Here is a 24,927-nt window from a genome sequence, read left to right as displayed (position 1 = left end):
GGAGTGGGAGACTGGAGTCCTGGAGCTAGACCTTGGTTGCATGCCACCAAGCAACCCATGGATCGCTGGCTGTCGACCTTTGGTGACAGCATCTCGACTCCCCTTGGTTGGGTGATAAAAGCAGCGGTAACTTGGACGCTTCTCTAGGATATCTTGCTGTCTGGAACGGTTAGTTTGCGACCCAGGGCGAGAGGCCCGAGTAGACTACTGGGCGGTTGGGGGAAAGGGCTGGTCCCTTTTTCCAGTCTCGCTCTCTCATCCGGACGGGGTTAATTTCTTGCAGGGCAAATTGGCATCGATGGCATACCATAACAGGCGCCATTCCCCCTTTGGGACAGTGGTCCAGGGTCAAGGGGGAGACGGGGCAAGACTCAGGCCCTGCCGGCGGGCGGACGCGTCCCGAGATCGGCAGCGATGGTGAGGAGGTGCAGGACGCCTCCGACAGGCGTTGTGAGGCCGGGCTTTTGGCGAGGACGGTGGGCATCAGATCGTCGAACGACGGACAGGGATGGAGGGCTCGAAGATCATCGTCGGGCGGTCAACGGGGGGGGAGCTGGCGGCACAGCCATGGGCTGGCCCTTGGACAGAGGGGCCGCAGGCTCCATCCCGGGCGACGGGACTGGATGCCAGACACGGCCAGATTGTCCTCACGGACGGGCTAGCAAAGGCGCAGCACGATCCCCTCTCTGCGTGGCCACTACCTGGCCACATGGAGACCCGGCCGGATGGTGGACCCGGGACGCGATGGAGGAGACAAGAGCAGCACTGAAGTCATGGCTTCGCCGTTTGCGGCCACGGTTGCTCGCGAAAATCCCAATTAGCCCTTCTGTCCAATCATCCCGGCCGTGTCACGGAGCGCTCCGAGGCCTGCGAACATCGTTGAGCCTTGCGTTATGATAGACGACGGCCGCTCTGGCGTTGCCTCGGCGCTGCGGCGCTTGCTCTCAAACGGGGTGCGATCCGTACGCGGACAGCGGAATAGTAGCGCGCCGCAAGGACGGGCAGGAGCCGCAGGGAGTAGGATAATTATTTTGCTTCCTCGAGTTTGCTAGATTCAAGCTTCGTCGTGGTCGTGGTGCAGAATGAGGGTTTCGGAGAAAAGAAGCGTTAACGTTCTTTTCTGCCCACCGGACCATCGAACTCCGTACGTGGTAACGTCGAAGCCCTACACTGGTGAAGAATTCACATCCTCCCTACGATCATCCACGAACCATGCAAACTACAGATCGTTGCGGTCAAGCCGCGGAAAGTCCTGTATGCACGCGTCGACCTCCAGCTAGAGCACACGACTGGCCAAGCATGGTCCACCAGGGTCCTGACGGACATCACAGACCCTCGTGAGCCCTGCACGTCCATCACCCACTCCACCAAGGTATCTACTACCGCGTACGGCATGCCTCAACGTCCTCAAACACGAGCACCAGGCACCTCTCCTGCATTTGCCATTATTAATGAGTGGTACATTCGCCAAACCCTGTTTCCCTCCTTCTCGACCTTTTGAGAACTCAGAATCTCGTTAGACTCTGCAAGGCGGAAGCGGTTAGTATTCGACTAGCAGCAGTTTCCCCGCACACTCTCGTCATCTCGATCGCAGACGGAGAGATCGTCGTCAGATAACAGCCATTCCGTTCCGGGAGCGAAGCCCGGAAAGTTGCTCCCCGGGTTTCTTCGTGCGCGCGTGCTCCCGAACATGGTAAATTTCCAAACAGGTAGAAATAGAGCTTTTTAGGCAAGCAAACATTTCCAGACGGCTCGTGACCTCGCGCTGCCGGTGTTATTTTCCAGCCAAGCGACAAGCGTCCAGGGCTCAGACATCCAAGCCGGACTCCAGTAGTCAAAAGTTAGCAGGCTTTTACCTCTCCGGCTGTTTTAACTCAATTTATCTTCTGCCGGCAGGCTCCATCTGACGTCGGAAAATGCTCCATCGGGCCCCGTGACAAGTCGTGCTAGTTTGGTCTTGGATGCTACATCTGGCCGTCTGCCTCGGTCTGTTCCGGCCACCCGGCTCAGTCAGCCATGCACGCAGCGCGCAGCCATCAATAATATTATTGGAACGCGATGACGAACGGTAGGCCCCTTCCCTTGGAGCCCCTCCCTGGGCCGACATGGCTGGCTGGACTTCCTAACTTCTTTCTGGTCATGGATGGCTTGCTCCACGTGGGCCCTGCGTTCCCCCGCGCCCATATTCTCAGTTTGCTTCATCGTCGCGTTCTCGGCTTATGGGGCACCGGGAGGCGTGACTGTACGTAAAACTGACCGCAGCACATACTTGGCATTAATTTTGCTTCTCCTTGATCATGAGCTAACCTAAAACCAAGAAGCCACTCAATTCTCGACGTTGATCTGTGGAAAGACCCGGGAAATAAAGAGAAATTATGCAAAAAATAGCTTGCACAACAACAATAAATGCATGGAGCATGGGCCACAAGAGAGAGTTACAAAGCTTGCATACATAGCACTTGGCACCTGGAGCAGTCACCCTGTCTCTGGCTCGTCTCCGATTCGGTAGACAAGTTCCAGGTTCCAGGACCATCGAATATACCCCATCCTCGACATTAAAACACACAGGGATCAAGGACCATCCTGGTCGACTACCTCCCTGTTCCAGCAGATCTCTATTTTCATGCCATGGCGCCTCGCGCTTACTAGCCCCCCTAACTCCTGTTACTCTTTTTCCTTTCCTGTGCCGCAATGCCAAGCTCAGCTGAAGAAAGAACAAAGACATTCTTCTCCACAGTGCAATTTACGCACACAACACGTTGGCACCATAATATTGGAAAGTATTCAACCTTCCATGATTTTTTGGCCTAGAACTCCGATTCGACGTGCTGGATACTTATTCATGTGGCCGCTGACGCATTTGAGATTCAGACACAATGGCAAATAAATAACCGTCGGAAGGCTGCATAGATTGCTGGAAACTGAGAATGTATGCGTCGAAGTTACCTACGTACAATAATCTACATAGAGAAGAAAAATCAGTGTTCCATCTATCATTCTGAGATCTACAGAATTATCACACAGTACTATTAATTGAACAAACAAGCGCTGCAGGGAAACCCGGTTTGAGTTAATGTAATGTATCTAATCTGGTTTTGGCGGGCTCCGGCACCTACCTGTTTGTTTGCACCTTTCAACGGCCAACTTCCGGACCCCTCGAACCGGATCGGCATGAACAAGCTAAGCGTTTTGTGTTCATAATCGGTTCGGATCAGAACTCCGGTACATATGGGGTCATATGTTAGGTACTTCCGTACCCCCCTGGTTTCTGCCAAGATCAAGATCCCACTGCGTATGTACATAATCTTGTTGATCGGACAGAGAGAGAAGAAAAAAGACAGACACCCGCCCGCCCGCTGACGAACGGCATTGTCCCTGAAAGAAAGGAGAATGATGATGATGCATGGATAGTGGTGAATCAGTCGGACTCCCAATAACATATTACCTCATTAATTAGTTAGATATCATCTTGGTTTAGCGTTTGCGCATGGGGGAGACAAGAACATAAACATTAGGACCGACCCGTTAGGGGGGGATGTCGAACTTGGAGCTTTGCGCATCATTGAATGGCAATCAACAACAATACCACTGGGAAAAAAAAGGTAATCACTCTGCGATTGGAAAAAAAAAAACTCTGTCAAGATGATCTTGAGACATCCATGTCAATCTATACTCGTATCCCGAACTCGCAGATTCGACTTTTGAGCACTGACGGACCTCTCCCCCCTTCTCCCAGGCTTTTTATGGACGAGATTTTTTTTTATCGCGGATGAATCATTCGTTGGGATTAGTATACTGCATAATATTTATATGTTTGAATCTATTGTTATCCAGAATTCCAGGGGTTCTTCTGGGTAAAAAACACCGTCGCAAGAAGAGGGGACACTTCCTGTTCTAGTATCTGAGACCGGGTCCTTTTATCCTTTTATTTTTAGCTTCTTATAATAAATGGCTACTCATGGTCAATATAACGATGTTTGAAACAAGACGTCCCTGCCAATAACAGGAAAAGCAGATAACAGCATCCGCCCAGTCAGCACACCTATAAGAATGAAGAGACAAAAGCCGACAACTCCTTCGTTTATCGAAAACTTTCCCTCCCCCCCCCCCTTTTTTTCCCCTTCCAACCTCATCAAAAAAAAGCCGGCCAGACAGACAGCTTTGTTCGCTGGCCTCCCAAGCTATTTAATCCAACTCAATTCTCCCTCTCCTCCCACCTCTGCATAACCACTTCCACGATCTTCGCCACGCCCTCCATCTCCTCCTCGGCCGTCGTCCCCGTCGCCGCGGCGTCGATGCTGCACCCGACATACACGGGGACGCCCATGCGGCGGGCGAGGATCTTCGACGTGCGCGTCGCGTAGTCGATGCTCGCGGGGTTGGAGTAGAGCACGGTGGAGATGGTGGAGCGGGGGTTCATGCGCTGTTTTTTGATTCCGTTAGTTTCCGTGTGGATGTTGAATAGGCGTGTGACTTAATTGATATGATACTCCATGTGGGATGGATGAAATAAGACGAAGGGAAAAGAAGTCCCTTATGCAAAGGATACAAGAAGGATGGGAAATAAAATAGAACAGCAAGAGAACTGAGATCGGAATCCCCTCAAAAAAGTCATCAGCAGAAGAGAAGCCGTAAGGCAAATAAATATTGAAAGCATAATACCGCTGATGACGCCAGAAACAGCACCGGATAACCGACCACAGATATCATGTCATACGTCTCATGGATCAGAAGTCCAGAAATATCAGAACAAACAAAGCACCATATAAGAACCATACCAGACCAACCAAGTCAGGTCCTCAAACCAGAAACACGCAACAAAAAAAAACGCTGACAACAAAGACAAACAAGCAAGCAGCTAAATAATAATAATTATAAAAAAAGAAGGGGGGGGGGGGGGGGGAAGAAGGGGAAACTTACATCCGGCATCGAATACACGAAACTCCCCATCGGCTTCAGCATCCCGCTCCCATCACCGGGAGTCGTCGTCGCCAGGAACACCATGGTCGAGGTGGCCAGGAACGTCAGGTGGATGTGGAGCGTCGTGTACGGGGTCTTGGGGAGCGGGAGGGAGATCTCGATTGGTTTCAGGGAGGGCTCGACGGGCTCGGTGTGTGGGATGGACGATGATGATGATGATGCTGGCAGTGATGCGGTTGTCATTTTGGCTTTTTGGAAGTCTGTATCCGAATAATGACAAAAGTTATGAATAGTTAGGAAGTAGTAGAGAGAGCTCTGGAGAGAGGAGAGTTGAATTTTTGAAGCGTTTGTTTTATGTATTGGATGTATGTGACTAGTATATACTCCCGATCAACTAGATAGCTTTGAATTGATCTTTATGTAGATAGTTCTCCGGTTCTGTGGTTCTAAGCAGTCGATCTGATACTTCTTGACTGAGGTGCAGAACCACCGCTTTGAGGTCTTCCGTCCCCCGCCAAACGGAGCGGGTCCACCGTGGCCGTCAAAAAGGCGGAAAGATACATAACCTACCGTACATCCGTCCGCTTCACCACCTGAGTTGCCATCGCACCTTGCATATTTCCTCAAGGCAAAATATCCATGAGAACATCTCTTGACGGTCCTCTTGGTCATTTCCCTTAAAAATTTCTTGCCTTTCGTCTTCGTGTTGTTCTAAAGCCCCGCACAAACCAAAAGGAAAAGAAGAACATGGACCCGGAACCGCAGCAACATCTCGATGATCCGGGCGAGGCCCGCAGCTGGGCGGGAGACTTTGATCCCTTCGCGGACGCGGAGGAGCGGAGGGTTCTGTTTGCCGCGTTCGACTCCTTCAGGTACGTGCGCCACGAATCTACGTGGGCGCATCGTTTTTAAAAAAAAATGTTGTTATCTTTAGCATCTATTGATCGTGATGGGCAGTAATTTCCAGATAAAGACTGCAGTTTTCCAAGGGTTTAAGTCTATCCTATATTCTCTTTCCAAAGACCGGGTGTGGTGACCAATTTGTTGATGCTTTCTTGGATATTTCATTTCGTTGCCTTAACCTTGCCCCAGGACAGTTTCAGCTATTCAAGTGCTGTACTTGGGCGTCAACATGTGGTTTCGCATTTCTTACCTGTTCCTTTTATATCTGCCTACTACTATGTATGGTTTCTTTAGCTTCTTTGTTTTATCTAGTTGATAAAGACCGCTCGACGTGGTCGATTTCAGCTACTGAGCAAAGAACAGGCAATACCGAAGGACAGCTCACATGAACACCACCCACCGGCGGCGGCAGGCGTTCTATGCGCTCCCTTCCGCGCACTGGCGGATGCTTGCGGAACCGCCCTTCTCCCTTCTAGACAACTTCAACGATGTAGACGACGCTATCGACGCCAACGCCGATATTGCCGATGCCATCCTTGCGGCAGGGTTGGAGTCCTTCGGCCTGTCTGCGAATCCCGCGGAAGACGATCCGAGCCGGAACTGGCACGGAAAAGCTACGTCGGCGGATGTGAGCAAGGCCCATTCGACCCTTAGACAGTTCTACAGGGACTGGAGCGCCGAGGGAAGGGCGGAGAGGGAGGTTTGCTACGATCCAGTGATCCGGGTCTTGAGGGAAGAATTTGGAGAGGACCGTGGACCCAGGCATGAGATCAGGGTGCTGGTCCCTGGAGCTGGGTTGGGACGGCTCGTCTTCGACCTCTGCCAGGCTGGATTTGCGGCAGAGGGAAATGAGATATCTTACCATCAATTACTGGCCAGCAGCTGGGTGCTAAACCATACGCAAGGCCCAAAGCAGCATGTACTTTATCCCTTCGCCACGCAATTCTCCAATCTCCTGTCGAGGGACCAGCAGTTGAAGAAGGTTATGATACCGGATGTGCATCCAGGTTCTGCAATGCTCGCTGCTCAGGCTGCACAAGCAGAGAATAAAGAAGCGCCCCGCTTTGGGACGATGAGTATGTCTGCTGCGGATTTCGTGGTCCTGTACAGCGGGGAGTCGCAGAAGGACGCCTTCGACGCGGTCGCGACGGTCTTCTTCATCGACACGGCCCCAAATCTCATCCGGTACATCGAGGCGATACGGAACTGCCTCAAACCAGGCGGGATTTGGATCAACGTCGGCCCGCTGCTGTGGCATTTTGAGGACCACAGCAACCGGACTAACAACGGCGGAGCGGAGACAGGTACCGACGCTCACCAGCACCAGGGCATCGGCGAGCCCGGAAGCGTGGAACTGACAGAGGAAGAAGTATTCCATCTGATTGAGAAAATGGGATTCCATGTCGGGAAACGGGAGACCCAGGCTGAACGGCGTTACTGTGGGTATATCCAAGATCCAGAGAGTATGCTGCAAAACCTGTACAGACCGTCCCACTGGGTAGCGCGGAAGAATGAGATATAGTGATGACGTCTTGCTGCATGTGATGATGGTAAAACGGCCCCAGACGCTGCAGAAGGATGCATGTTATCTGGGCTTAACTATAATGGCTTTGTAAACCCGGGGGGATCGAAGTCTGCCTCGCGGAGTCAGCCGTACCAGACGCTGGTATGTAACAAACGAGATCGTACATGGAGTACGTAGTATTGAAAGAGACAGTTCAGCCGCAGGCAGACAAGGAAGCAAACGCAGGCCCCACTGGCTGACGGGCATCGCCTTCCCCTGTCCATCTACTCCATTCAGATTGGAACTTTGGCGCAGGTGCTGGCCAAGTCAGGTGCTCGGGCGCATGTGGTGCAGCGGCTGACTTGGCGAGAGTTTTATCGTCATATTCCCGTTTCCATCCTCTGTACCTGGCCCCCAAATTCAGGGGAGGCTTAGCTGGAGTTTGGTTAAGATTGAGGGGGTCTTTTAACTATACTGCTTAACCAACACGTTTTTTTTTGACGTTACCACTTGTATGATCAGCAATAAGACGCGGCCGGAAGGCACATGGCTGTGGAGCATATCCAAGACCGAAGGTCCGAGCAGAGCCTCAACAGGTCAACGGCCTCTGGTCAATTATCGACTTTACAAAGGAACGTTGCGAAGAAACAGAAAGAAAGCATAGAATCTGGCAGGGTAGAGCAGGATCTGAGGCTGCGCAGAAAATCTACCGTGAAAGCTGCTAACGATGCTGGCGCAGGGCTGATGCCGTCGTGGCTGAGGCGGGCCTTTCGGAAGCGTCGCCCGCGGCTCTGGGGCATCGACCGCTGTGTTCCAAGGTTCGGGGTTTGGTTGACGTTTGGATTCATATTTCCGGTATCAGGTACGCGGCGGTGTATCTAGATGTTCGCAGCGGGAACGAGGAGAATCATCACGAAATGAATAGTCTCGTTGACAGCTGCGCGCAACGATTCGTATCTTTCTTTTCGCGCTGACAGTTGGTAAGTGCGTCAGCACCGCGCACCCACTGTCAGACCCCGCCCCCCTTGGGCGACGAGAACGGTGGGGCAACAAGTACAGTACCGACAAGATCACTCCCTGTCGTCGGGCATTTGATTTGAACGGAGCATTTGGCGCAGCAAGGGCACGATGATGAAAGGAGCCGTTCTGGCCAAGAGAGCTGATAGAACCAGATCGAAGGGAGCACCGACACGCGGCCTCTGTCTGTCTCCTATGACGGCGAGAGTACAGCAGAGCTTCTTGCGGTCGGATCTGCGTCTTTTTCGTTACTTAAAATGCGACGGAGGACTGCATGGGAAAATACGAATCCACCATCGTAGATGCGAGAAAACAGGGCGTCCCGTGGCCCGTATGTGACGCCGTCTGGTATGCGACGGTACGGGACCACCCGCCCTTGGGCATCTCCACATTTCGCCCAGCTTGATGAACATCCAGATCCAGACTCTGAGCTGGACAAAGATTGAAGGCAAAAGGCTCTTTGCTTCCTCTGCTGCTGCTCTGCTGGTCATCGTCTCTCACAGCGCACGCTGTCCCGCCGTCTGCGCAGCGCATCTCCATCTCATCGTGCTCAGCCTCGCAGCATCGCCTAGACCTCTTCCTGGCCACACTAGAGCCGCGTGCTGTCCGTCGTTCTCGACTTGCGCTTCTTCATCTCCTCTTTCCGGCCAATTCGTCCCCTTTGTCGCCCATCCTCATCCCCCTCCCTGTCATCCCCATCTCACACGCCTTATCCTCCAGCCCTGCGCTGTATCTCACCTCCCGAAGAACGAACACTCGACTGCTGACACGGCCCTCCTGCGCCTGCATTTCTTTCTTCCCCAACGCTCGCCCCCGTATTCCTCTTCCCTCTCTCCCCTACTTCTCTTCTCTCTAACGGCCGCATATTCTTATGGATCTGATGAGTTCCCGCTTCAAGTTTGGTTTCAATACAAAACGCAAGAACAGCCCACAGAACCAGCCCTCCAACCCGCCAAGTAACTACCTCGCCCCGTCGAACGGCAATTCTATCAACTCGCCGCCAGCCGGTAATACTTCGTCCAACACCAGCCTTCCCATGAATAGCCAAAACCCGCAGGGTCGACCGCCTAGCTACACGTACAATGGTCGACCTACCAGCCCCATGCCGCCGGGGCAGCAGCTTGTCCCCCACCACCCTCCTCCCACCACCAATACCGGTGTCCAGTACACCCAGCCCGGTGTTACAACACTGGCTCCCGCTCCTCCTCCCGGATATGGATACCAGCAGCCTATCCCACATAGTATTCCGCAGAGCATAAACCCCCACCCTGGGCTACGGAACCCCGCAGTGGAGGTGGAGGGGGCTGGTCGAAGCAAGGCCCAGCTGATCGTGGGAATTGACTTTGGAACAACTTTTTCAGGCGTTGCTTTTGCTTTCGCGACCAACAATGAGGCGAGGGAGGACATAATCACGGAATGGCCTGGGGCGGGGACGCATACCAAGCAGAAGGTACGTTGATATTGTCCGGCCCCCTGGCTCTGTTCCTCTGACTAACGGTGATGCTACAACAGATCCCAACTGTCTTGTATTACGATCAGTACCAGAAAGTGGTGGGTTGGGGACCAGATATCGCAGATGCGCTTGCTCCGACCGGCTACCCAAAGCCCGGTGTGCAGAAGGTAGAATGGTTCAAGCTGCAGCTGATGCTGTCAGGGAACACTTACATTGACCCGATCAATCTCCCTCCCCTCCCTCCAGGAAAGTCTGAGATAGATGTCGCGGCGGACTATCTCTTCAAGTTGCGACAAGCCATGCGCGCTCAGCTGCAGAAGACGCTGGGTGAGGTGTTCAACAGGGAAGAGCGGAATATTCGATACTTCCTCACCGTACCCGCTATCTGGAACGATGCAGGCAAAGCTGCGACTCGTGCGGCCGCCATCCAAGCCGGCTTTTTGCGCGATGAGAACGACAACCGTCTGACCCTGATCACCGAGCCTGAGGCTGCTGCTATGTTCTGCGCCAAGACGGGACTCCTCAACCTGAAAGTCGGCGATGCCATCTTGATCGTCGACTGTGGTGGTGGAACAGTGGATCTGATCGCGTATGAAGTTGAGGAGGAACAGCCTTTCAGTGTGGCAGAGTGCACCGCCGGCTCCGGAGACTCCTGCGGCTCCACGGCGCTCAACCGTAATTTCAGCAACATCCTACGTGCAAAGATCCGGAAGATGAAGCTGCCTGACGGCTCGCGAACTGCCGGAAAGGTGTACGCCAAGTGTATCATGGACTTTGAGAACCGAATCAAGGCAGACTTCCGCAACAACGGCCAGAAGTGGGCAGTGGACGTTGGAATCGAGGCCGACTTCCCTGAAGCTGGGATCGAGGAGGGTTACATGACTTTCACGAACGAGGAAATCCTGCAGTGCTTCGAGCCCGTCGTCAACCGGATCCTTGAGCTGGTTCGTAACCAGATCATAGCTATCCAAGCCCAGAACCGGTCACTACAGGTAAGTACACCATTATATAGCTTATTTTCCATTCGCAGTATTCTTAGTCTTGATTCTGACGACATTCGCAGAATGTCTTGGTAGTAGGTGGTTTTGGTGCTTCGGAGTATCTCTTCCAGCAGATCAAACTCCACGTACCACCCCAGTACCAATCTAAGGTCGTGAGACCTATGGACTCAGTTGCGGCTATTGTCAAGGGTGCTGTCACGGCAGGCATTACGGAGCGGGTTGTCACGTCGCGTGTTGCGCGTCGACACTATCTCATGGCGACTCTGCAACCCTTCAAGGAAGGTTACCATCCGGAGCAGTACCGTGTACCGAGTCTGGACGGCAAGGACCGATGCAAGTACACGCGACAGATTTTCGTGCAAAAGGGCGAGCGCGTGAAGAACGGCGAGCCAGTCAAGGTCAGCTTCTTCCGCCAGGTTGCGCCAGGCGCTACTTTGATGTACGAAGATATCCTGTACGCGTGCGACGAGGATGTCTGTCCAGAGTACACCAAGGATCCACGTATGTGTATTCCTGTATCTACGCCCTATAAGCACGATTTCGTCTAACAAGTCCACTACAGGTATCAAGGAAGTCGTGACTCTCACCTCTGATCTGTCCCGCAAGAATCTTGAGAAGGACTTTGAGCGCATGGACACGCCGAATGGCACGTTTTACCGTGTCTACTTTGACATCTACCTTACGCTTGATGGTAGTGAGTTCAATGCCGAGCTGGTATGCCAGGGTGAGGTCATGGGACGGTGTACGGCGAAGTTCAGGTAGTTCGTTCAGAGTCGCTCTGACACATTTCGCGTATGGCCTGTTACGGAAACACCTTACGGGACGAAAAGAGAGCGGGTCTGATTTTTGGAAGGAGTCTTGGAATTCTACTTGCATGCTCTTCAGCGGGTTCAAAGCTGAAGGCATCACGGACGGATTGATAGAAGGACATCGGCCAACTGCACACGAAATTATATTCCTGACCCGCCTCACTTCACTGATTGGCATGCACAGGACTGGAGAACTGGCGTTTTCAGCGTATATCATGTTCAATTGTTTCTTATGACGTTCAGTCTGGACCTCTTGATAATGTGCTTTTGCTTTTGTTTCTTACGATTTGATTCCCTGTGTGCGACGACCTCTTGTGATCTAACATTCTTCACCTTTACACCACACCCTCTTATGTCACCTTCCTTCCAGATACCTAGCCTTCTGTGCGGCTGTTCTTCGTCTCTTCTCTTTCTTCCGTTTTTAGGCCCCACATAACGATAAATATCTCTCTTGCCTCTGTTTATCTTGGTCGTTTGTTTTGATGCCCGAAATATTCATGTCATGGATCTAGATATTTAAATATACCAGGATCATTACTTTAGGACTTGCAGCATGTGTTTCTCCTACCTTATGTAGTGCTGCGCGAGGCACGAGAAGGTCAGAGTTCATTTCTACACTCCACTCCAATAAGGGGAAAAAAATCCCCAAATTCAGTAGCCTATAGCCGTAAAAGGAACACAAAATATCTAGGGGAAAAAAAGAGAGAATGAAAAAAACCTACAACAGACGGGATTCGCTGGTGGTCACCCACCCAACTACTAACCGCCCGGCGTGTGGCTTAAGTACGGCTGAGCGGACGGGAAGCCCTGTTTTCCACACCCTATGGTCGTAGGTGCTTGGTTATTTTTTGAATCGATCTTTATTCTATTCATGCATGCTGTCGCATCTTATCTATTGATTTGCGCTGCAGTTGAGAACTATTTAGGTAGATAGGTAGTGTAGTGTTCACAGGTAGAGATGCAATGCAAGTTGCTAGTATTGTACGGTACCTTAAGTAGGTAGTCGAAACATCCTTTAGACTGTCTTTTTTTTTCTTTTTTGGTTGGCCAATCTGTTTTATTGTATATATACATCTCTCGCTGACTGAGCCATCAATGATGATGATGATGAGATGAATAGAACCTGTGTATCTATACCCGACAAGGAGCGGGGGGAGGGGAGGAGGCAGATCCTAATTGATTTCCTTGACAGCTATATATATATGCAACGTTTCTTATTTCTTGTAAACAGAATGAAGAGTGCTATTTCTTTTTCCATTTCCTGATGCTCTTCGATACATGTCAAACAGACACGAGCTAGCCTAGGCACTAAGGCAGTAGAGGGAAGATGAGGGAAAAGGGGGGGGGGGGGGTTTGATGACTTAATCGATTCAAATTTTCAACATCGGCTCTCATATCAAATGCCTATTTTGATTTGAACCAAGTAGAGATATGTTTGAAGACACTGCGGGGCATGTCTCAGTACAGTAGTACACCCATCTCAGAGTACCGTGAGAACAGGCAGGAAAGCATGGGCTTCAGCTCAGTGCCATCTCACTCAGGAAACTCGTGCACTCACCTCTTCGTGAACAGATAGGTGTTCCCGTCTCTGTGGATCATCATAGCGTGCCCTCCAGCCGGCTGCGTCCAACGCATAAAGTTAGTTGATATTAAAATCTTCTCTTCACTTTAGGAAACGCGGTTCTCCCACTGATCTGAACCTCCACGGAGGTCTCTGCGTATAGTCCTGGAACTGGAACAGCAGGTTTGGACACGGCACTTTCTGGCCCCATTTCAAGATTGATAAGGGCTGCGATCTCTTGGACATTTTCTGAATCTTTCAGCTTCGAGGAAGTGTCTAGCCCACAAGGGTTCCCATATCTGCTGGCACCATCCTGTGGTGTTGATCCTTCTCCTAGAGTGTCAGCAGGTCAAGTTCACAATGGTAACCAGTATCGATGACTTGGAGCCTCTCAACAGTTTGCATCAAAAAAGTAAGATGGGTCCCCGCGGAAGTACCGAAATGGTGTGGCACCACTATTTACGTTGCTGTTTATCTATGACATCGAGCCCTTCGACTCGTAGTATTTCTTGCGACATTTTTGTTGGGTGTGAAAGGTGCCAAGTGTATCTGAAGTGTTCGAGTAAGTAGCAACTATTCTGGTACTTCTAGACCTTATCGTCCGGGTCATGTGCAGGGCGGGCTATCATACTGCACGTGGTCTGCATCCTTGATGAACTGAGACGAATCCCAAGTGACGTCTTCAAGCCGCTCTCGTCATATTGAAGTCAGCCAAGAATAATGTATCTTGCTTTGGGTGGTAATATCTTAAGAGCATGCAAATACAGTCTCATGCCAGGTCCTCAATTGTCCCGTCCGTCGGGATGAACTGGAATATCTACACCAGCGAGGTCATCAGATCTGGATTTTGGAGCTCTGACGTTTGTTTTAAGCCAGTACTGTAGCGTCCCTAGATATGCATCCAAACGGAAGCCAAGGAAGTATAGAAGCGACTTTGCGGGGAAGTCTCGCAATAGGTAGGTACCTGCTGTCAGCAAAGCCCACTGTGGCTGAGTTTGGGCAGGACTGCATGGGAGCTAACCGCTACACGTGCGGTGCGCCTCCCTCCGACATTGAAATGGCAACCGACATAACAAGGTATGCATAATTGCTATCTTAACCATTATCACGAAAGACCTTGTGGGGAAAGTTCCTGATAAAATCTCTGGAATTTTAGGTTGCCTACCAAATGGCATTTTGAGGGAGATGTAAAAGTCTCTGGCATCATCAGTGTAACATCATCGCTGGTGAGGACCAGGGTATCTGGAGAAATTCGATTTCTCTTGGGTAAGAAAAACCCGCATGTGGCTATCGTGCACCCTGAATACTTCCGACATGCAGAACTGCTATTGCCATGAAGGCATGAAAGACAAGCCCGCGATTTCTAACCTCAGGGCTCATACTGGACGGACAATATTCCACGGGAGTACCTCTTTATCCGGATAGTTGAGGGGCTGCGGGGCAAAACCATCACTGTAAGATGCCATTGATCCCTCAAAATAAGACCACGCACTGCGATTCTCAAACTGTCCCAATCTAGAGAAAATTAGCGAGGTTGTCTGCAGTATAAAACCCATACGGAAAGAGGGTACCCAAAAGGGATTGCATTTCGTGCATTCTTGCTAAATAGGTCAGTAGTTCCCCACTCAAGCTTTTTGCCATCCGTCAGCAAAGCAATCTGAAGAGATCGTCGACAAATGCTCCATATAATTAATGCAGGCTGCTGCCAAGGAGCAACGTGTGCGTTGCCTTGTGGTCAAGACAAGTTTCTCTGGTGATCATTTGATCTCTTCGTAAACCCGGTTGTCCTGTGTTTATTCAATTCCGGAACTCAGCTCTCGTTAGGGATATCGTTTGGTTGTCCGCTCATTATACCGGGGGTATGTAGTGTCCAGAGCACTGTCGATGCCAGAGCGAGATAGTGAGGTCCCTTTTGGCCGCGGAATCAGTGCCGTGACAAGGTACAGGAATTGCTCCATATAGCTGAAGAATCGACCTGCATTAGCTGATGTTGAAGGAGACCTGAAAGACTCCGACCAAAAGCTGGAACCATGTGTGTCCAACGCTCAACAGTAATGATGCTGTCCACTTCTTCCCTATCACATCCGATACCTCGAACTTCGCGGCGCATTGACACAGGTGACGTGTGACATTTTGCTTGAAAACGGAGCAGCTTCAATTCGACAACGCAGGTCTGGTTTCTCAGTCCGTGTCCTCGGCTGGCGCTTTCGCTGAATTGCACCATTGACGAAGGCCGTGGAAGCTAAGCGGGCGGGAATCAGTACTGTGTACTCAACAGATGAACGTCTCTTCTGCAAGAGATCCAATGGTTTGAAATAGCTGCATGGAGAAATTCGACTAGGAACCCCATATCATGCAGGCCGGCAGGTCGCTCGCTTGATGCACACATGGGTGTCGTATGTCACTGCGACAGCAGACTACCTGGTAGGTACACTGCAGTACATGCCAATTGAAGACTGCTCTCGTAGCTGGGAGCCGTACGACACAGACCAGGGCCACAGGAAGAGAGCTGCTTGATATGGTTAACAGCCAGGGATGACTGAAATTTTAGCAGAGCTGGAGCGCAGACCGACACGAAGAGACGGTCTCGCCTTACTCCGGACATTGTCATCATTTGCCAGCAGATTGGCTAGGTCTTGGTGGTGGGCCGGGAGGTCGACCGGACCCACGCGCTAATCTTCATTACGGCTTCGGGGGACGAACCGGTTTGTTTACCGTTCAAAAGGGCTCTGCAGCGGCCAAATTTGGTGAAGAAACCCTGCATCAGCTTCGAGACCTGTTGATGGTTAACATCGAGTGTTAAGATCTGGTTGGCCCAGCATCTGGACAGTCGAATGCCTCATCCGAAGCTTACACCTGTATTACCAGCATGGACCTGTGCGCAGCACAAAAGGAAACATGGAAGGTACGGGAAAAAAGTGCAGAAAAAGAAAACATGCGACACTTTACCCACTTTGACAGCTTAGTAAAGCAAAAAAGAAAAAAAGATTTTCTGGAAAAAAAGAACGCAACCGAGGTGGGACAGTGTCGGAAGGCCGAAGCCAGATCGAACGAACGGCTCTCGGGGCGGTAAGCGCGCTTCACGCGGGACGAACAAGATTGGCGGCATTGGCCGCAGGTGGGATTTCCGGGGAACAGACCAAGTGCTCATCGAAGCGGTGTTGACAGCTGAGAAAAAAAAAGCCTCGAATGTCCGGGGAAGAAGTTCCATGAGCTCTGGTGCTGTGGATCTGGACCCAGGACTTCGTGACGCGGTTAACCTGTATGGGGTCAGAGCGCCGGTGGCAAGCCACTATGCCGTTGTAGGGCAAAACTGAGCTGCGCGCTGATCAGGGACTCCACGCTCGTAGCCCGGAATCTCCGTCTCGGACCCTCGGTAGTGGCTGAGGTGCTCTCTCCTGGCGCATCTGCCGTTCGTTTAACGGAGCAGCACGAGACACACCTCAGTGCGGCAGGCCAGATTCTGCTGGTGGCCCGGATCGGCGTGAGGCGGCTCCTTTGATTGATATCCGTCATTGTTGAGAGGGCAACAGAAAACCGCCGTCCAGGCGCACGGACATGACTTTGACGAGATTTCCGCTTGTCGATTTCATAACCACCTGGAGGCCGAGACAATGCGTTTCCCTCCTGACCCGGCTACGTTCTCCCTACCGGTGCCGTTTGAAAGACCCATTGGAGCAGCATCGAATGAAACCGCGAAATTTGCAGGATCATGTGGATACTTTTATTGTTACCCATTCGAGCATCGCATCGCGGCTATTGTGGGGAATATGAGGAGCGTATCAGAGAAGCAGGCACGTGTCATGAGGAGTAATTAAACAGGAAAAAGAAGCTGCGTTGAAACATCTGACCAGATGCAGCGGATGATGCTTTTCTGAGTCAGCGTCGAGATATAACTTCTCCGGATCGCAGGGGCAGACCTCGACAATTCCTCTCTCATGATTTTACAAAAGTCCTGCTAATAACCATGAAGTCACTGCCGTTTGCAGCGTTCATAGTCATTATCCTTGTCGTCAAATGGCTTTGGAAATGGTATTCACTCTATTCAGCCGATGACCCCAAGCGCATGGCGCCTTACCCGGCCCAACCGATCAAGGGCAGGAAAAAGTATCATGTTATGATGGATGTTCGGAAGCTAGATCAGCGGAATTGGTTAACAATTGACAAGAACTATATGGCGGAGCACCAGGTCAGGAATGATCTGCTTCGGAATGAAAGAAGCAGAGTGATCCAGTGCCTTCCTGAATCGCAGGAGGCTTGCAAAGAAGCGTTAGAGGAAGTCGTCGCATTTCTTTGCGGACGATTCCCCGGCATGTTCGAGAAAAAGCAACGCGGAGGCGAAGTGACGGTCTTGAATAAGAAGACAGGGGAGAAGTTCCTATTCGGAGGAAAAAGCAATGAAATGGAGCCGCTTGAGATCGCTGTGCGGCTGACCATGGAAGACTTGAGCATCCTCATGACAAATGAGGATGGTGAATATTATCTGTATGCGATATCCCCCCCTGAAAACATTCCCGAAAGTCAATGGCTGACAATTCGTGCAGAGCAGCAAGCGCAACTCTCTTCCCCGTAGGATGGTCAGTGAACCAGCGGATAGGGTGGACAATATCTCAAATACATGGACCTGTGCCGCTGTGGCAGCAGCAGGTCGCAAACTCTGTCAGCAAGTATGGAATTGTTCCGTGTGGATGTTGAAGGTGGACTAATTCATCGTAGGTTCCTTGCTCGCCTGACGCCTCAATCGCCGATGGAACGTTCGAACTATTTCATAGAAGTCCGCAGGCCGGATGAAGATCTGTTCTCAACACTATTCCGTCCAGAAGGACTTTCAGAAGAGACTAATCAACTGCAACCACACGATATCATCATTCGCCGCGAAAGACAGACGTTCCGCAGGCTGCCCCGGACCGGTGCGCTAGTGTTCGGCGTCAAGACGACCCTCACCGCCCTGGACGAGCTCTCGATGCAGGAGCTGGAGAATCTGGGAAAGGAGGTTGAAAGCTGGCCTGAGGATGTGGGAAAATACAAGGGGAGGGATATCTGGGGCGCAAAGGTGTTGGAGTTCTGTAGACAGCAGCGGGCCGGAGGGCAAGCTGTGGAAGTATGCTAATGTCTCTGTATTATCCTGGGAAAAGCAAAGGGATGGGCGGCTATCTGCTGTGTTATTTAGCGATCTTTGAGCATTCATCTGTGTTATAATCATCCTGTACTTCGATTCAATGAGCAGTTTTGTTGAGAAGAGATGCGATGGAGAAACATGTGATATCGTGACTAGCACGCGGAGACTTACATAAGACAGGAACGTGACTTGCTGCCGTTGCGGGCAAAAGCGAAACACCCTATCACGAGACTGCAAGGTACCTGCTCGACAACGGCGCTTAACCGGACGTCTCTGCGCCAGTCATTTCAACCTCGCCCTCTGCGCCTGATACAAGCAGGGCGGCAATCTACAAATAGCAACTTGCAATAGATCAAATTCTTTTCCTTTTTAACGGTGCTGGCCACCAGATTTGACTTCACTTTCTTCTGTCACTGCAGGATTCTAAGTTTGCCTGGGATACTGCCTTTTGAATTCCTCTATCTGTACTTGATTTCGTGCGAACCCGTTGCTATCACAATTGACATTATTGACATTGTTCTACTCTTTTCAATGTCAATTTCATTTTTTCCGTCGTCTTCTTCTGCACCGTCGAAGCGGCAGTCTTCTTCGACTCCAACTACTGTCCTGCTATCTCTCATTCTCTTCCTCTCATTTCCTCCATCCATCCATGCAATTCACCACATGAAAAGAGCCCCAGTCCACTGGGTCAGCCCACGCGATGATGCCTCCAGGCTGTTCAGAGTAACGAACCTCTGCACCAGCGACATTTACCCCGCGATCCTAACACAGGCCGGGACGGGACCGCAATTCAGTGGATTCCTCCTTAACCCGGGGAGATCGACCACTTTCACCGTCAGTGCCAATTGGCAGGGGCGGATATGGGGCCGGACTAACTGCAGCTTCAATGCTGATGGGTCGGCCCCGGCGCAGGCGGGGGGCATTGACGGGAGTGGGAAGGCGTGTTTGACGGGTGATTGTGGTGGGGTGGTGGAGTGCAAGGGGACTGTCGGTTTTTTCTTTGGACCAACAATTTCATTGGAACTTTACCAAGGCTGATGCAGTTTATACAATAGGGACAAACACCTGCCACACTAGCGGAGTTTACGCTCCAGACTGACATGGGCCTGTCATTCTACGACATCTCCCTAGTCGACGGCTACAACCTTCCCATGGGGATCGTCTCACTTCACGGCGAATCCAGTGATCCAGCTCTGGCAGCTATCCCTCCCAACACCACGAACCCAATCTGCATCGGTGACCCAAATCTCCTGGCCCCGAGCGACAAAGTCACCAACACAACCCTGCGAGGCCAAACATACGACCTACCCCTCGAGCGTCGAATGGACCAGCTTAAAGTGGAGCGATGGTGCCCATGGCCTCTCCAGCTACAGCCCCCATGGAAGCCCGGGGCCGGGGTCTACCCTTATCCGGACGACCACATCAAACGGCCAGCCTTCGACCCGTGTTTTTCAGCCTGCTCGAAATACAACACGCCGAGCGACTGCTGTACGGGTAAGTACGGCAGTCCCGAGACCTGCAAACCGAGCCTGTACAGTAAACGGGCGAAGGCCGTCTGTCCGGATGCGTATAGTTATGGTGCGTTATACCCAATCCTCGAAACCATACTAAACAAAGCAATATTAACATTTGATATGTGTGCGAATTATACAGCGTACGACGACCACACCTCCACCTTCACAATCAAATCCGGCGCCGGGTTCGAGGTCGTCTTCTGCCCGTACGGCCGGTCGACGACCATCCTCCAGACCGTTGCGGAGATGGGATACAAAGATCTCGGCGCGGCGCAGCAGAAACAATAACAACAATGTTAATAATAATAATAACAGGTCACACTCACATTCTCTCAAAGCTTTCACAAAGCAATCGTGGAGTTAAAATTACTGGTTAGACGTACAGCCTTTATGTGGAAATCGTCATCCTGAAAGTCCAGACGGAGTTGTGCTTTTGACACTACAGGCCTGCATAGTACATAAACAGAGAAAAGGGGGAGTTGCCGGTTTCGTTTCTCGTTTCTTTTCTGCACTGCACTTACACATACTGTACATAATAGCTCAGAATCTCGCGTCCTAGACCTATATTGTACTGTACAGTCACTATATTTGCTCTTAGAATCCAGCGAATACCACTTCTCCAGAGAAATAGAGAATCAGATATATGAAGCAAATAGAAGCAAGCATATTTCTTCCTCGAACCGAACAGCACCGGGCTAATTTATATTTATGTACATGTACATCATTCACATGCATAAAAAATAATGGAATAAATACATTAACAGAAATAATAGCAAATCAGAAAGAAGACCATCATCCTTGTCTCCAGACCAGGTATATATATCTAACCAAATCTATATCTGTATAACCAAAACCAAGAAAGATAGAGAAAGAAAAAGAAAAATAACGGTCCCCTCCTTTTCTATATGTATATATACCAAGGGCAGAAAAAAAGATGGAACGATAAGGAACAAGGGGATATATATCCTTTATAGTTTTGCATTCCGCGAGGTAGGAACCGGGTCGTCCTGTTTTAGTCGTACGACGCCCTGCGTTTGATCCCAGTTTCAGCTAATCAGCTCAAAGAATTGAAAAGAAACTTGAAAAAAAAGAAAAGACGAAGATTTCCAACTCACCTCCTGCACACACGTCGCGATCAACACCCCATCCTTATTCCACATCCTCTGCGTCACCAGCCCCCTCCCCTCCCCGGCCCAGGGACTATCCATCTCCGTGAACAGCCACTCATCGGCGCGGAACGCGCGCGGGTTATGGAAGTAGATGGTGTGGTCCAGGGAGACCATCATGCCGATCACCTGGTCTGATTTCTTGCTGTTGTTGTTGTTGTTGCTGCAGCGCCTCGACTTCGACACAGCGGCAGCAGCAGCAGCCGCGAAGGCTTCCCTGCTCAGCTCATTCCTGTTACTGAGGAACTTCTCCGCGGCCTCCTGCTCCTGCTCCGCGAGCTCCTTGACGTAGCGCCTGATGGTGTCGTCGTCCAGGTCGGATGGGTTCTTGAGGGACTTGAGGGCGCTCTGGAGCGCCGCGGGGGAGGAAAAGCGCGGGATGTGGTGCACGCGCGAGACGGTGCCGATGAAGTAGCTGTCGGACATGTAGGCGAGGGCGGAGAGGTGGGCTTGGTGGCCGCCCGTGATCTCGCCGCGGGCGCGGATGAATTGGCGGACTTTTTTGTCTTCGGGGTTGGGGGAGTCGCCTGGTGGCTCGTCAGTCAATTGTATTGCATGTTGCAGAGCATATCTCATCCCGGATAACGACTCCGGCAGACAGATAGAACATACGGTTCAAAATCCCCGCCCTCCTCGACTCAAACGGTCCACCCCCACCACTCTCCGTTGGTGTATCATCCTCCTCCGGCAGCGGCACATCCGGCATGGGCATCGCATGCTCGAGCTTCCTCTTTCCACCACTGTCCTCCTTGCTGAAGCTCAGCGTGGTCGTGAAGATGGGTCTCCCGCGCTGACGAGCCTGCACCGTGCGGGTCGCATAGCTCTTGCCGTCACGCACGCGCTCGACGTGATACAGGATGGGGATCTCCGAGTCGCCCGCCAGCACGAAGTAGCAGTGCATGCTGTGCACGGTGAAGTCGGCGGGGACGGTGCGCTGGGCGGCGGAGAGGCATTGGGCGATTGCAGCACCGCCATAGATACCGCGCGCGCCTGGGGGGTGCCAGAGGGGGCGGGTGTTGGTGAAGACATCCTGTTTTTTAAGGTCCTCATATCAGCAATGATGGCTATACTTGAGATGAGCGGTCCAGCATGCTGATGGACAATCGATAAATCGAACTCAACAGAACCAACTCACCGGCCCAATATCCAGAACAGGCGTCAACTCCAAGACATTTTCAATGGGAGCCTTGGAAGGGTCCAGCGGCGGCGGTTGGAAGAGCGTCACTTGGGTGCTCTTCGTCGCCATCTTTGCCAACAGTTGGTAGGAGCGGGGCTGACGATAAGGCAGTCGTTCACAGCGCTACACCAGCATCAAGGAGCAGAAAACAAAGTGCTGACAACTCCAGAATTCAGCCAGGAGAAGATATCATCATAAAAAAAAAGATGACAGAGATAAAGACCACATGCAACCCGGGCGGTCGCTGGATCCGGCGTCACAGGTTGAGCGCTGCAAGTTGCCGAGGTACGGACAGCACGGGGTCTAGCTGGCTCGTCTCGGCGCGGTCACTTCGGGCGAGAACAGCTCCACAGCTTATCGTTAGAACAATTATCTTTCGCGGTCCATGTGAAGAGGATCCTCTTATTGATTCCTAAGTCAACAATCCTCGGGATGCATGCTAAGCTCACATTACATTATTCGTATTATTTTCCCGTTTCGCACTACATCGGCAGTACAGAACTACTCACAACGCCATATCCAAAGGGTGCCAAAAGCGCTAAAACAATGCAAATCTGGGTAGAACTGGACGCCCCGTGCGCCATCGCAGAGCAGCAATGATCCACTTTAGCAAGACCTACCTCAGCTCCGAACTCTACATGTAGAGCACCCGAGCCAACTCCATGAGATACCCACTGACCCAAAGGAAAGCATGTGGCATGTTGAGTTCTTCAGAACAGTCACCCTGCTCGTCTTTTGACCTTCGACCTAAGTGCGCCTAGCGTTGACCTCCCTCACATGCGGAGAAGAATCCGCCGAGCTGTGACGAGACGCTTCCCACTGTCCATACTCTGTCGACACCGGCGGCGGGGAGACGACAACAGTCCGGCGCTCATATGCACTCTCCGGCATCCCGGGCATCGAGGGGTATCTGTCCCGGCCTCTACCAGGGTTCACAGTCTCGGGCAGGTCGATGCGGAAAGTGCCCTGGACCAGCTCTGGGGTTGGCGCCCGATCCGAGTCTCTGTTCTGAAGCAACTTGAGCAGCTGGCGCCGCTGCATCTCATCCTCGGTGAGAAGGGCTGTGCCGTCGTCCGGGTATGAGGACTGGCGCTGCCTCATTCGCCTGGAGAGGATCCTCGAGTATGTGTACAAGGACACGATGGCGTAGATGACGGTGGAGGATGTGGATACGACTATCACGACAACGGCGAGGCTCTTGAGGGGAAGGAGGTTGCGACAGAAGATGTTGAACACAACGTTAAGTAGGCCCATCAGGCTGGATCCGAAGCACGGTCTGATGGAGTGATATTAGCGATCTAGATATTGAAACAAACAAGGAAAACAATGGAAAGGCGAACGGATGCCTACAAGAAGACCGATTGCAGCAGAAAATGTGCATGCTGAGAGAAACACAGCATCACCGACACCATGTATCCCACCGTAATCATAACCGCAGCACAAACGATCAACGTCGTCATGCTCACGCGTGGCTCCTCGTCGTCGCGTTCGAGAGCTATAGGGAATATCAGGTAACTGTGTTGGGAGAAACGACCGTCAATATTCGACACTGAATACGGCCCTGGATTCGGTTCAGACATACCCAGCTAGCAGAAACCACGAAGACAAAATCGCAAGCGCTTTCCAGTACCAGCGTATACCATCGTTCTCCATGGGCACATTATTAATCTGAGGCGTCTTGGGAAGCTCCAGGTATTGGGAGTAGTCCATCTTTGTCTGAGTGGGAAGATATGTTGTGTCACCGCATCGAGGAACTCGGGTCTATATGTCGATCACAATGGAGGGCGAAGCCCGTGCCTCAGGAGATCCTCCAGTATACTATCCAAGCTCTAAAACCGAGCACTCCAATATGTCCACTGAGGAGGTAATGCGATGAAGCGGAGGCGGTCCAATTTCAAGACTCAGGGTTGAGGCCCCGCAAGGTAGGACAGGAAAGATCCAGAACGGGGAAGGGCGAAATTAGGAGTTCTTCAGGGCTAAAAACAAAGAACCTGAAACGAAGGACAGAGGTATCGCAGCAGCAATTGGCGTTACAATAATGAAAAACAGTGATCAGAGGAGCAGAGAGACTCGTTCCAGGGCAGAAGAGAGGATAGCACGAGAAGAGGGGCGGAGATGTCGAAGACGGAGAGAGAGAGGTAATCCCACACGCGGCCCTTTTCCCGCTAGCAAGACGCAGTAAGATGAGAACGGCGCCATTGTTGGCTGGGTAGTCAGTCAACTATTAGCTGAGCGAGAGAGCTCATCCTCCGTGAGACGCGCGGGGCGTCGTCCAGGGCCAGGGTGTTCAGCGAGTAGCACCAGGGGTGAAGCGCCCGGCCTGGCCTGTTCTGCTCACAGAACGACCCCGCTTCGACCTCCTTGGGGAACTGATGCGCTGGACGGAGTTGATGCCGACGGAGACTGTTGACAGTACATGCCGCATGCGCAGGCCCCGCTGTCTTTCCCAGCCCAGCTGCGTGCAATAGAAAACAAGCCTCGGCCATGACCCCATACGGATCGTGCGCCGGCCGTGGTGTTTTGACGCCCAACTCTGTCGATCCTTTGCCCCTGTGGCTAGACCATAGATCAAGCGCCTGGCCCACGCGTTGGATCAATCCATTAATCAGGCCGGGTTGCTTTTTGGTCGCTGCAGCGACTGCACGCTTAAAGTTGCGGCGCATAGCCGTGGGTTGTGGTCACTGCGTGGTGGCTGGGTTGCTTGGGCCGGTAGATGGTCACCAGTCGCTCAATCAGATCGCTCGCCTTATGCGTGGCAAAAAAATAAAAAAAATAAAAAAAAT

At 51.7% G+C, this 24,927-nt stretch overlaps 8 protein-coding genes across 8 annotated transcripts; 5 read left to right on the top strand and 3 right to left on the bottom strand.

Annotated features, from left to right (window-relative positions):
• Positions 1-414: 414 nt before the first annotated feature.
• VTN00DRAFT_9148 (uncharacterized protein) lies at positions 415-769 on the top strand (the record flags this gene model as incomplete). Its single annotated transcript, XM_069436076.1, has 2 exons — positions 415-417; positions 488-769. 2 exons carry the CDS (start codon positions 415-417, stop codon positions 767-769), a joined length of 285 nt encoding a protein of 94 aa, XP_069284733.1.
• Positions 770-4,195: 3,426 nt separating this feature from the next.
• Positions 4,196-5,163, bottom strand: VTN00DRAFT_9147 (uncharacterized protein; the record flags this gene model as incomplete). The annotated part of the gene is made up of 2 exons (XM_069436075.1): positions 4,196-4,423; positions 4,921-5,163. The coding sequence occupies 2 exons, from the start codon at positions 5,161-5,163 to the stop codon at positions 4,196-4,198; spliced, it is 471 nt and encodes a 156-aa protein (XP_069284732.1).
• Positions 5,164-5,667: 504 nt separating this feature from the next.
• Positions 5,668-7,345, top strand: VTN00DRAFT_9146 (uncharacterized protein; the record flags this gene model as incomplete). The annotated part of the gene is made up of 3 exons (XM_069436074.1): positions 5,668-5,792; positions 6,013-6,102; positions 6,187-7,345. The coding sequence occupies 3 exons, from the start codon at positions 5,668-5,670 to the stop codon at positions 7,343-7,345; spliced, it is 1,374 nt and encodes a 457-aa protein (XP_069284731.1).
• Positions 7,346-9,215: 1,870 nt separating this feature from the next.
• VTN00DRAFT_9145 (uncharacterized protein) lies at positions 9,216-11,560 on the top strand (the record flags this gene model as incomplete). The annotated part of the gene is made up of 4 exons (XM_069436073.1): positions 9,216-9,794; positions 9,857-10,789; positions 10,861-11,299; positions 11,361-11,560. The coding sequence occupies 4 exons, from the start codon at positions 9,216-9,218 to the stop codon at positions 11,558-11,560; spliced, it is 2,151 nt and encodes a 716-aa protein (XP_069284730.1).
• A 5,575-nt stretch (positions 11,561-17,135) lies between these two features.
• VTN00DRAFT_9144 (uncharacterized protein) lies at positions 17,136-18,278 on the top strand (the record flags this gene model as incomplete). The annotated part of the gene is made up of 3 exons (XM_069436072.1): positions 17,136-17,653; positions 17,713-17,835; positions 17,885-18,278. 3 exons carry the CDS (start codon positions 17,136-17,138, stop codon positions 18,276-18,278), a joined length of 1,035 nt encoding a protein of 344 aa, XP_069284729.1.
• A 672-nt stretch (positions 18,279-18,950) lies between these two features.
• VTN00DRAFT_9143 (uncharacterized protein) lies at positions 18,951-20,089 on the top strand (the record flags this gene model as incomplete). The annotated part of the gene is made up of 3 exons (XM_069436071.1): positions 18,951-19,274; positions 19,343-19,865; positions 19,941-20,089. 3 exons carry the CDS (start codon positions 18,951-18,953, stop codon positions 20,087-20,089), a joined length of 996 nt encoding a protein of 331 aa, XP_069284728.1.
• Positions 20,090-20,769: 680 nt separating this feature from the next.
• Positions 20,770-22,213, bottom strand: VTN00DRAFT_9142 (uncharacterized protein; the record flags this gene model as incomplete). Its single annotated transcript, XM_069436070.1, has 4 exons — positions 20,770-20,829; positions 20,917-21,494; positions 21,580-21,997; positions 22,103-22,213. 4 exons carry the CDS (start codon positions 22,211-22,213, stop codon positions 20,770-20,772), a joined length of 1,167 nt encoding a protein of 388 aa, XP_069284727.1.
• A 678-nt stretch (positions 22,214-22,891) lies between these two features.
• VTN00DRAFT_9141 (uncharacterized protein) lies at positions 22,892-23,854 on the bottom strand (the record flags this gene model as incomplete). Its single annotated transcript, XM_069436069.1, has 3 exons — positions 22,892-23,420; positions 23,495-23,659; positions 23,727-23,854. The coding sequence occupies 3 exons, from the start codon at positions 23,852-23,854 to the stop codon at positions 22,892-22,894; spliced, it is 822 nt and encodes a 273-aa protein (XP_069284726.1).
• Positions 23,855-24,927: the final 1,073 nt, after the last annotated feature.

This window comes from Thermoascus crustaceus (assembly GCF_041956765.1).
Source record: "Thermoascus crustaceus strain CBS 181.67 unplaced genomic scaffold VTN00scaffold_7, whole genome shotgun sequence".
Classification (NCBI taxonomy): Eukaryota; Fungi; Ascomycota; class Eurotiomycetes; order Eurotiales; family Thermoascaceae; genus Thermoascus; species Thermoascus crustaceus.
Note: the sequence above shows the minus strand (reverse complement) of the source record. Positions and strands in the feature narration are given on the sequence as shown.